Source organism: Berghia stephanieae, chromosome 9, assembly GCF_034508935.2.
Source record: "Berghia stephanieae isolate SIO BIC M18660-M18661 chromosome 9, UCSD_Bste_1.3, whole genome shotgun sequence".
In the NCBI taxonomy this organism is placed as follows: domain Eukaryota; kingdom Metazoa; phylum Mollusca; class Gastropoda; order Nudibranchia; family Aeolidiidae; genus Berghia; species Berghia stephanieae.
This window is the reverse complement of record NC_088368.1, coordinates 13,613,032-13,625,856: the sequence shown is the minus strand read 5'-3', so window position 1 is coordinate 13,625,856 and position 12,825 is coordinate 13,613,032. Positions and strand designations below refer to the sequence as shown.

Below are 12,825 nucleotides of genomic sequence, written 5' to 3'. Positions count from 1 at the left end.
CCACAAACTAGTCGTATGAAAAGTAAAAGCTCACTTTTTCGTGGCCAAAATGACATGCCAGATGAAGAGGGGAAAACTTGACCAGGTCGCCCATATCAATTTTGGCTCCACTCTCCAGCAAAATCCTGGCAATCTGAGAATTGAAGAAAAATAAATACAAGGTTTAAATTATATTGAAAGAGACATAGTAATGAATAGGTACGCAATACAAACCTAAATTATGACACATTATATCAAATGAAATTTAATGATGTTTAACGAACAATGATAACTGTGATGATCTTGACAACACTGTACTAATACTACTACAACTACTGCTACTAGATATTGTATGAGTGTTAGTATAAAGGGGAACTTTACAAAATGGAAATGTGGTTCTATATGGCCTACTGGGAGAATGCGTGAATAATTATGAAGCACACTGTTGTTTTTTGTTTTTTAAGGGTTTTACGGTGCTTGCGACCAATTTAGGCCATTTCAGTGCCAGTAAATAGGATAGTAAATAAATTAAAGAATAACATGTAAAGGTATCCAAGAATAAGTAAGACAAAGGGGAATGGTTCAACTAGAGAACAGATGTATATTCCAAAAGCACACTCACTATCAGTGTACTTTGACATCACCTCATAGTGTCATCTTAACAACAGCATGGATCCCATTGAGAGGAATACAGTCAAACGTTTATAGTATAGAAAATTACCAAAACAAAAAATATAGCTGAGCCAAGGTCAAAAGGTGCCAATTTTTTTTCTCAAAATAAAAGTGACATAATTGTCCATTCATGTTTCTATATGTGTAGCAAAAACCCTGTACTTCATGAATCAAAGGCCCTTTAGATAACTTTAGGGTCTAACGCAGCATAATATCGTCAACAATACCTATAGGTTGCTGGTGTCACCTGTGACCGGTGACACCAAGATGAGACAAAAAACTCAATAACCAAATGATTTTTGTTGAGTATCAAACTTTATTTATTAAGTTATAGACAAAAAGACACAATCAACAACAATCATAGTACAATAATATTACCAACTATTGGAGAAAATGTTGCTTTTTGGTGTCATCGGTCACAAGCAACATAGAATGCAAATATATTATTTCATAAAAATGTTTGTACATTAACAACAACAACAATATTGGATATGCTTATTACCAGCAATGTTCAGAAACTTTTGGAATAAAATGTTGGGAAATAATGTGACCAAAGCATATCTTTTTTAGCGACATTGTGTCACTTGTGACATTAGACCGATGACACCATTACTTATGTCACAAGCAATACCAAATTGCAATTTCGACAATATATCATTAATTTCAGTCAAACCAGTGTAATAACCACAGTTAAATATGGAATTTAATAATATTTCAGAAATCAAAGACTTCAAAAATAGAAATATACATGGAAATTAGAGCATCTGAATGTGACTTGTGACATAAGACCGGTGACACCATTACTTATGTCACAAGCAACACCAAATCACACTTTCGTCCATAATATATCATTATTTTCAGTCAAAAAAGCACATTAACCTACTCTAAAATGAAATTCAATAATATTTTAAGAAACTAAATACTTTCAAATTGGAAATATACTTAGAAATTAGTAATACCATTGTTGCTATTACTTTGGTCAAAATCGGCACTAGAACACAATTTTGCCTCAATAAATCAAGAATAGCAACTGAACACATGTAATATAGCTTGTTAAAATGTAATTCAATGACATTTCAAGATTTGAAGAACATGAAAACAGAAATACATTAGAAACTTCAAACTTAAGTGTCACCTGTGACATTTTAACCAATGACACCAATGGTCACAAAAAGTACCAGAAGTCCCACAAACACTAGATAAATATCAGCCATGGTAATGAATTTATGTAACCATACGGTAACATCCGCCCTTCTGCTCAAATCTGCTAGTTTGTAGTAATTTAGTATGTTAATAGTAAATCAAATCAAATTTCTTGACAACCTTTCGTTTATCTGATTCGTCAAAAGCTTGAGTTTTGTCTTTTTCTTGATTGATACAACCCTGAAACATAAAAAATTAGAATTACAAGGAAATAATTAATTGTGTCAAAATCACAGTCTTATGTGAGATGTCATAATATCATATTTGTAAATAGAATAACAGCTGAAAACATAATTTTTTTGGTGGCACTTTGTAATATCCAATATCAAGTGTTGCTTGTGACAATGTAAAATGGCGATGACACCAAAGTTCAACTTACCTTTTCTGCCTGGAGCCACGCTGGAAAGGCAAATGAAAGTGCTGCACTTCAAAGACTGGTAAGAAGGGTGGATCAAAATTGCGAATCGCCATTTAACGAAACAAACTTCCACGTGTTCACGCATGCCGTGTTGCTTGTGACAAATGACACCAAAACCAATAAACCTCAATATCAGTAAAACGGTATACATTTACTCCAAGATTTGAGTTCAGATAGTAAATCTGTGCTTTTTTCTCATAATAAAACATTTTATAAACATTAAACATGAGCTTTAAAGTTTCGTATCGAGTCTTAGTATTGAGCTGTGTTTGATGACACCAAAGGTCACAAGCAACACCAACTTTTTAAGAATTATATATGAAACTTAATCAGATATGTAATATACTGCAATTGCGTTTAAAAGTAAATTTTGTCTTTATACTATTAGTCAAATTTCAATCACGTGAGCTAAAGCATCACATTTAATTTCTACACGATTTCTAAAAAGGTGATGCTTTGATCTCGTTTTAAGCACATGCCAAACAGCATTCAAATTTCACTTTCAAGTTGTTTATTTCATATTATGTTGAACAGAGTATGTTGAGCTATCTCATTTTATCTCTTCTTCATATTATCGATTGATAACAAGTATTAACCCAATGAAAACAGCCCATAATTAAGTAAAAATCAAATTTTCTTAACACTGGTATCAGGCGGGCACCTTTTGACCTTGGCTCAGCTAACAATACATAACATTATAAGGGCAAAAAAAAATCATCTCCCAAAACTAATACTTAAGATTTGGTTGTTTCCCTCTCAGTTAAGCAATCCAGCAAGGGCCAGGACAAAACCAAGCTCATTCCAAGACAAAGACAAAAAACTACTGGGAAACCAGATAAAAGTGGATAGAAGACACAGTAAGTGACCTCTTGCCAACCATAGGAGGTCAAAGAACCCCACCTAGATGAAGCGCATTGATCATGGTAAATCCATAGAAATATGCTATATAACGAATCATATTCGTTTATTTATTTATAAGATTTAGGTATGAAACAGTTCCCTGTAGTCTAAAACCTTATCGATCCTAATCAAGCTACTGACCTGATGGTGACCGCACATGGCTGCTATGTGAAGGGCAGTAACTCCGCTATGTCCTGTCTGGTTGACATCTGCACTTCCTGTGACAAGGACCTCTACCTGATCACAATCTCCCTACATAAAATGGGAATAATCAAAACATTATGCTGCCTTAAGATCTCATCCAAGTAAAGACAAATGTGAAGAAAATGTTTAGTTTCAATAAATAACATTAGACAAATGGTTTTTTATGTCTCAGGTTTCCCCTTTATCGAAAAAAAAAAAGAAAAAGGTTTACATGTAAGAAAATTGGAACAAATGGATGGTGTTGGGAAAAAAATAATTCTTAAAAGGGTCAATTAAAATTGTGGTATATAATATAAAACCGGCATCGAATTTTATACCTTATTGGGAAAGTAAATACAACTATCACTCTGCAATAAAGTTTCATTTTTCTGACCATTTGAACATTAAATTCACTTTACTTTTCACTATCTGGTTCATCCAACCTAGTACCTGATTGAGGCAATGGACCACACGTTATTGGGCATCATTGTGCTTTTTGTGCTGATTATTATTATGGAAAGTACTACAGTCTTATTTTTAATGATTATGTATACGGAACCTATGGGAGATACAGTAAAACAACAGAGGCTAAAATGTAATTTATATGTAGAAGAAATCCGCCAATTGTACAATGCTGTGAAATAAGCATTGATTTTAAAGTTGAATACACTGAAAAATGTATTGATGATATAAACGAAGGGATGGTCTCGAATATACCGAAATGGAATAGTGACAAAATAAAAGTCTAAAAATCAGAGTGAAAACCCTCTGTCAAAATTGGACCTTGAATATATGGTAGTTGATAACCACGCCGTGACCTTCAAAGATAGGTCAACATTTTTTGGAGTTGTTTTGGATTCAAAACTCACCATGGATGACCACATCAGTGCTTTGAAGAGATCTCTCTGCCTTGACCTCCGACGGATAAGGTCAGATGGATGTTCTTAACAACAAAAGCAAGTTACATCTGTCATGTTTTCCAAAACTTAATAACTGCAATGCCATATTATTTGAAGCAACTAAGAATAACACATGGCTTGGGCTGAGAAAAAAACGCCATCATGAACCATTCCCACTTCATTATTCTGTTGACCTTTGTATTAAATATAAAGCCATCACATCAATTTTTAAATGCCTACATGACATCGCCCCAAAATACTTCACAGAACTAATTTCACTCCACCAGCCAAAGAGAAGCCTACGTTCAAGTGACAACTATACCTTGAACAAGCCTCAAACGTACAGATATATATATATATAAATACAGGCACACAAACACATACACACACATAAATAATCAAAACTTAGTTGCTTACCCTATATGTAGAAAGGTGTAAAGGAGAGAATTGATTCTTGCTCAGATCGTTGATACCCACACCTATCTTGATCAATTTCTCTACTTGACTGCAGGGAGCTATGAAAATAGAGACATTGATCTTACCCAAGACCTGCCATATACAGCTGGCAAAAAATGTAATAACTATGTAAAAATAAAATATTTAACTTTAAATTTGCCAATTTGGAGCAAAAAAAATCAATTATACAGATTACTGGTGCACTGGGATTACCCATATGAATTTCTACCTAGGTAATACCCACTCGGGAGACAAATCTTTTCTCCCCCCCCCCCCCCAACCAACAAAATAAACACATAGAGGCCTGGGGAGTATAATTCTCACAGTTGCCTGTCCATTCTAAACGCTAGCCTGCTGATATGAAATATGTTTCAATGATAATTGTTTGTCCTTTTCTTTTCATAGTTTTTTTTTTCACTTTAATTTTTAAAACAAAAATGATAAACAAAATAAAAAATAATAATTAAAAAAAAACAACAACCAAACAAAAAAAGATAAGAAAATCAAGAACAAAATACCGGATCCATGAAATATAAAGAATAAAATAAAATTAAGATTAAAGTATTTTGTGAATTTAGTTTAAATAATTTTAGTACTATGACCTTATAAACGGATTGTTTGTTACACAAATAAATAACAAGTATTTTGTGAATTTAGTTGAAATAATTTAAGTACTATGTATGACCTTATAATCTGATTGTTACAAAAATAAATAAAATGAACATGATTCAGTGAGGTAATACAATCTTTGAAATACGTTGGAATGAAAATGATTAAAAGCAGATTTTACAAAAGATCATTTTAACCAAACCAGCCCACCCTGACGTGCACATATTTGCAGGTCTGAAAACGGAATGCAATTATGGGTGTAGTGGTGGAGATATTTTCACACATATTAATTCAGAGTGATACAGCTGTCGTGTCCTAATTGTGAAAAAGATGTCAGCATTTGAAATCAAAACTTCCTAAACCTCTTTCGGTTTTTTAAAAGTGGGTACCCACTACCTGCCATATATACCCAGGTACCCTCTTTAAAACCTATTACCCATGGGTACCCGTCCACCACAGATGATTACATGAGTATAAGGGACAAGTCATTTACGATGAGCCAGGATTATTTAAAACTGCCCTCATTACCAATATATCTGAATATAATCAAAGACAGCCATTATCACCAAGACAGCAGAAACAGTGCTGTGTCTCCGGCTTCAATGAAGTCTGCTCTCTTACTAAAAACAATTAGGCTCATGGGAATCCTAACTACACAGGATAATGAAAAAGAAAAAAAACATAAAAACAAAACAATGTAAAGGTCCAATGATAATGAAGGATTTCATCAAATGTCAAAATAAAGCATATCATGTGAGCCCCTGCTTCAATCTAGTATTATGTCAATGATCTAAATGAAGAAAATTAAGTTTATACTGAATAAAATTAGAAATAGGAAATTTTAGATTTTCAAGGCTTAAGAAATAAAAGTTATTCTCCTCATTGAAGGCATTTATCTTAATGTCAATGTTATAAGTAAGTAGGTGACTTTCAAAATCTTAACGTTTAAGTTATAAGTGAGTAGGTGACTTTCAAAATGCACTAAGTCCCATTTTCAACATTCAAAGAAAACCGCAATTTTTTTGTCACTCATTTATTGACTTAAAGAGAGCAATACTTGTCTTGTGTACCTCATAAAACAAAACCCTGAGTGTTTGGAAACTCCAAATCTTTTCTGGTGATTCTATGGAGTCCAAAAGACAGCTTGAGATTGTTGACTCATTTTCTATCAGGATGTGACTTCGGACGTTTTGAAAATCACCTACTCAAATCATATTTAAAATTCAATTTAGAGTGTTAAATTAACCATAATATATTACAATTTTGAAAAAAAGTTCCTATCTTTATTGGATAGTTTGCTCAATATCAATAGACAAATTGATAGAAGACTGGTGAAGGCTAAAATTGGAAAACCACATATCTCTGAGTTTAACTGTTTGAAACTGAAGCCATGGACATTCATGTCCTCTGCACATAACTGCTAAACATCAGATGGTCTGTGTACACCATTATGACTTACCGTCCTCCAAGCACACATTGTACATCTATATATTTCTTCCACTCAAACCTACCTCCAAATACACACGCAATGTGTAGAAGGCTGAGCCCAGTGTCTGTTTTCTCCTGACAGTTGGAGTCATTCAACAAATTCCCAAGTAAAAACACATCGTTGACACTATTGAAAAATCAAAGAAAAATGTGATTTAAAAACTCCTGTCAGGAACTATTCAATTTCAGACTCTTAAATAATTATGAAAACCCAGAGCAAAAATGGGAGTTGGCAGCTCTGGGGCCATGAAGTTAAAATTTATTCCAGTTTCAACCAAAACCAATATCAGTCTGTTTTTGTCTGAAGGAAATCGAAATGGCGGCGGCCTTGTTTACTTCCGACACAAAAGTGCACCGCTAATTTCATCTTATTTCGCGATTTGTTGATTGAAGACCTATCCTTCTCTTAATATTACATAAAGCGTTGTATGATGATTTAGAATTACAAAGAGACATCAAAAATAATAAACCATCCTGTTGATGAAGTAGAAAGAATTCACGGAAAAGCAATAGAAAGGAAAGCATTCTCAATTACCAACAATAAAAAAAAAAACATTTTATACCATGAATTTGGTCTTTTGCCATCTGGGAGAAGTTTTTGTCAGATTAAATGTGGAACTAACAAGTATAAATCAACGTTCGTTCCATCAGCAATAAAAATGTTGAATATTTCATATGGTACAGCAAAACCAAGGATTGATGCGTTGACTGATTAATTTGTTTAATGTTAGATGAAGTGACCAATTGATAATGATGATAATATTTGGTGTTGAATTGCCAAGAATGTAACGAATTGAAAATGAAATGAATATGTTAATGTTGTGTATGTCGCACGCGTGAAAGAAAGAGAGGAAGAGAGAGAGAATGGGTAGAGGTGTCTGTTCAATGTTATAGTTATCATATAACGTTATGACAAGTGTAACTAAATGACAAATTGCCATATTTATGGACAATAAAGATCTATTATTATTATTATTATTATTATTATTATTATTGCTTGCAAAGAGAGGGCTCTGCCAATGGAATTGTAAAAACTATTTATATAATATATAAGGTTATTGTTTGAGATTGACATTTACATACCATCATCATCATCATTGTCAATCTGTAGTAACTCCAATTATTTAAGGATCGATCCACAGTTTACAATTTAATTTCCTTTCTCTCTTTCACATATTCGTACAGAAAAATCATGTAAACACACACACAGGTTGCAGGTCTGGAATTATTTTGTTATTATAGTCCCCGTTTTTCACCATAGTTGGATTTATGTTCTTTGGTAAATCAATCAAAAATATTTTGACGGAAAATTTTAAGTAACATTTTTGCTTTATTTCTTTAAATGGTGTCAATGTCGAGTGTTGAGAAAAGATTTGATGTACTAGTAGATCAATAGAAATTATTTATTATCTCCCTTACAGCTCTCCTTTAAAACAGTTTAAAGCTTCTTATAACTTGTTTGAGGTGGGAGGCCTATACGACATGAGAATATTCTAAAATAGGTCTAGCAAGTGTTCTCTTCAGGCATTTGTGTATTTGTTGTGCAGTTTTTAAGATTGCAATGAATGAATGCACATATTTTATTTGCCTTTGAAATTGTTTGATATATTTTGTCTTCCCCATTTGATGTTTCCCATCAATTTGACACTCAAATATTTTGCCGAATCTATTTGTTAAAGAGTTTGGTTGTGTTGTTGCTAATCATGGGAGTTTGGCTTTCTTTTGTTGGTGATTGACATGATGTTGCATTTTGAGATATTGAATTCCATTAGCCAGTTGCATTCCCACTCTACCAGGATTTCACAGAGGCATACATTTGACTGAAGTTGGATGGGAAGCTTGTTTATGTCAATAAGAAAAAAAACGTTAGTTCACATTATCTAATTTTTTTTTTTTAATGGACACAACAAATTCAGAATTCTGTCACTCTACCTTTTAGAATAAAAAAAAATAAAAATAGGGTGTGTAAATAATGAGCAAAAGTAAAACTTATCTTTGAACATTGAAATCAAAATTTGTAAATTAAAATTTAAAAGAGATGGTAGAATTGGCTTGCAGTCTTTCAGTCATAAGACTCAAAAAGCCAGAGTGTTATCTGTTAAAACAGACAGTAGACAGTAACAATTGCCTGTGACCTATTGGAAAGGATGCTAACCTATTGAAAAGTTCTTCCCATCATATCCAACAGACAACGAACCCAATGACTACTGGGTGGACACAAGGGCCAGAAATAAAATCCAATCCTTGTGCTCATGAAGCCAATCTCTAATGATTCAGCAATTGGGACCCTAAATGAGTGGCCTGCACTTAAAAAAGGGCATTGAGTATGGTAAATCGATGGAAATGCACTATTATTGCCCGCATTTTTTCTATTTATTTATTTAAAACCATCAGAAGCTGGCAAGCACCACGAGTCTCAACAAATGCAGACTAACCAACTTTTCAGAAACAAAATTTGCAATAAATTATATGGTAAATTTGATATTCAAATTATGATTTGATAATGATAATGATGAGGATTATGGTGATAATGATGACGGAGGCAATGGTGGTCGTAGTTTTTCTTAAGTAGTAAAAATCTGGAAAATGGCTGGAAATTAGGGAGATCAGGAATGAGAACAAATATCAGAAAATTTCTGGATAAAATTGAGCAAGTTGGCAGGTCTGCAAGTGTGTAATCAAATCAAGCTAAAAGACCTCTTATCTGAATTATTAACTAGTTTCATCTTTGTTTACACATCACATAAATCAATGGGTATGTAGTATATTTCATTTATTATGATTTGAAGACCAACTGCAGATCAAAGTTCTAAAAACATTGGGAAAAACTATCCTTCCCCGTCAGGTGATAATCTAAACTTACTTGGCAGCAGCCTGCTGAATCTCCGACCAATCTGTGTCTCTTGGTCGCAGTTCTTCAATTATTTTTGACCTCAAGAGGGCGTAACTTTCACTAATTTTCTTTTTCAATTCATCTGTAAAAAAAAAAAAAAAAAAAAAAGAAGAAATGACTGATTGATCATCAGAGAAAATATCAAATGAACTAAAGGAGAATGTAATCCAGAGCAAATTTATCATAAAAACAATAATCATTCTCATCATATTTTTAACAATGTAGTTAACACTCCTATATTTTCTGGGTAGAAAAGTAAGCTTTAAATATATTCCACAAAATGGTTATTGTGCTGGTAGATGTGATGGTGTGGAGTAAGAGCAGTGATATTGAGGTGAAGATCTGAAATAGGCATGAATGAAACAGTGCCAGACAAAGCAGAAAAGAAAAATACAAGAAAGAATATCCCAAAAAATCAACATACTTTGACTAGAGGATCGAACCTCATACCTCCTGATTATCTTACACACTAGTGCCCACACCCTAATTTGTCACTTTGTTAAATATATTTGTTTGTTATGATGCAGGAAAAGATTCACAGTAGAAACACGTTCTATTGTGAGGAATAAAGTAATATATAACTTGTCCCAACTCTTGGTGTGTAATGGTAACACGTCTGACTAGTAATAGTAATCAGGAGATCTGAGGATCAACCTCCCCAGTAGAGACGAGCCTATTTTTTCTTGTCTTCTTCTTTCTACTTTTTTCTGGCACCGTATTATACACAGCTTTTCAGATAATTATCTTACATCGGTGCCCACTCCCTGATTTGTCAGTTTAACTTTAAAGTTGAGGTGATGACTTTGCAGTGGTCATAGTAATGGTGTGGCTTATTTTGTTGGTCCTCTTTTCAATTTTATTTTCCTTTTCTCCTGTGTCAAACTGTAACAGTAACAATTAATGAATTTATTAAAATAGTATGCTAGGTTTCCATAATCATCATAATCACAATTACCTGTACACGAAATGGTGGGTCTGGACTTGTAATTCCCCATTGCTACTGGTCTATTGTTGTATTTCCCTTACAACAGTATGATTATGGTCACTTTTTGGAAAGAGTCAGCATACATCCACGTCCTTCCATATTTCAAGTTAATGCATCAAACCATATCTGGATAAAAATATAAAAGTGCAAAAGAAAATAAATTATTAGGGTAGGTGTTCCGAAATGACTTCTCATGGCCATACACCAAGAGTAATTGTGAAATAACCGTTGCATGTTTTGCAAACACCATTAAGCAAAAATTTTAGGTAAAATACTTGTCCATTTCAGACCTTATTTGTGTGTTTGGCCTTGATTTATGAGACCCATTTACTTGTCCCAATTTGGACACCTTTGTTCCAAATCTGTTACCCTGTTGTGCCAATTTGGATAACCCATTGAGACAAATGCACCTAACTTTTCTTAATACAAACATTTAGAATTAAAATTGAATACAAATAAACAACAGCAACAAAATAGAGCAAATTCAACAAGTCATGTTTCAACTGCAACAACCTTTTGTCTGAATTGGAACAACCGGGTGTCCAAATTGGAACAATCGGGTGTCCAAATTGCAACAATCGGGTGTCTGAATTACAAGTGGTGATTTAGTGACAAACGTTCTCAATACCTATTTTAATAAATAAATCTAGAAAAGAGAATATCCTTGGTTTTTGGTCCAGGTGATGTTTGACCGCACAAATATAAAAACAAACAGAAAAATCCATTTCAATTGTACAAATTTATATTGAAAATGTTGCGCTTTATATTGTTACGCCGACTGTATGATACATTGAATTCATAAAAAAAGTGATGGGAGAAACTTGTACCCAATCTTCTGAGTGAAACAAAGATTTTAAGAAACAAATTAACTAAATGAAATAGAAAAGGACTGAAAATGGCTTAAATTTATCATGAATTCAATTCTGACTGTGATAAATTGTAACCAAATTGTCATAATTCTTATTAAATTTAGGCATTAAAATAAAAATAGATGGAAATACGGTAGGGTGTCTAGATTGGAACATCCTACTCTATAGTCTTTTGGTTTTGGGAAAACCTGATTTTACTATATAACGTAAAATCGCAAAAATCTTGTGAAGCATCCCTATTATCCTTTAATAAATTGAAATGATGAATATATAACAGTACAGCTTAATAAAAGAACAAAATACCAAACATAGAATGTTCCGGGCTCAAAACTCTTCATCAGCCAACAACAACAAAATAAAAAGATGAATTACTTCCTTTCTGTACTGTAAGTTGTAACTAATAAGATCTTGGAATTGAAACGAAAAGAAGCATTCACTTTCAGCACATTATATCCTTAGAACCAAGCAAATACTTCTTGTTTACATTCCAAGATCTTATTACTAACAGAGAGGATGTGCATTTCTCTGCCATATATCTGGTTTTTAAGTAAGTATGTATTTACTTTTTTACTGTTTTCTTTTTTTTTGTTGCTTGATGAAGAAGGGTTTTGATAAATTTTAGGGGAAGTACACCTTAGGGACTCTCAACTCACACACTGATGCCACGCTACCGTTATATTCATACTCTAACCAGACGCGAATAAACACACTACAATTCTCACTACATTTTGTTTTATTAATTTTCAAAGTTCCTTCTTTATAAATTTATTGTTTTGCTGTCAAAGGGTTTGTACCACAAACGTCCATTATTTACTGTTTCCATCCGAAACATTTCCATTTCATCTTTTTGTTTGTATTTTTAGATCCTAGGCTTCAAGCAGTCCAAACCACTCTCTACTTCTATTAGAAGTTCTACAAGGCACTGATGGCGGCCAAAGGCCTGAACGAAACATCAAAATAGACAAGAAGTTCAAGAGGACTACTGAATTATGTTAAGTTCTTAATTCTTTGCTACTTTGCCCCCAACTCCATTTATTATTGATGTTGTTATCCACATCACTTTTTAATTACTATACTATTACTAATAGTACGTAGAGTATGTATAGAATATATATATATATATATATATATATATATATATATATATATATATATATATATATATATATATATATATATATATATATATATATATATATATATATATAGAGGCTGCCTCTATTCTCATCCCCCCCCCCCGGCCGATTGGATTACCGAAAAAAAAACGTCGC

The 12,825-nt window shown here is 33.0% G+C and overlaps 1 protein-coding gene across 2 annotated transcripts in view; it reads right to left on the bottom strand.

The window, feature by feature from the left end:
• LOC144979725 (serine/threonine-protein kinase TNNI3K-like) overlaps positions 1–12,825 on the bottom strand; it is a 36,853-nt gene that overhangs the window by 22,524 nt on the left and 1,504 nt on the right. For both annotated transcript variants that reach the window (XR_013646761.1, XM_078926678.1), the window contains exons 3-8: positions 10,656–10,811; positions 9,671–9,782; positions 6,831–6,934; positions 4,672–4,769; positions 3,314–3,424; positions 35–133 (exon numbers count right to left, since the gene is read on the bottom strand). Coding sequence is in view for 1 of the 2 variants with exons in the window: in XM_078926678.1 (XP_078782804.1) it covers positions 35–133; positions 3,314–3,424; positions 4,672–4,769; positions 6,831–6,934; positions 9,671–9,782; positions 10,656–10,695 (564 nt within the window). In the remaining variant the exon portion in view is untranslated. The remainder of the gene's footprint in view (positions 1–34; positions 134–3,313; positions 3,425–4,671; positions 4,770–6,830; positions 6,935–9,670; positions 9,783–10,655; positions 10,812–12,825) is intronic.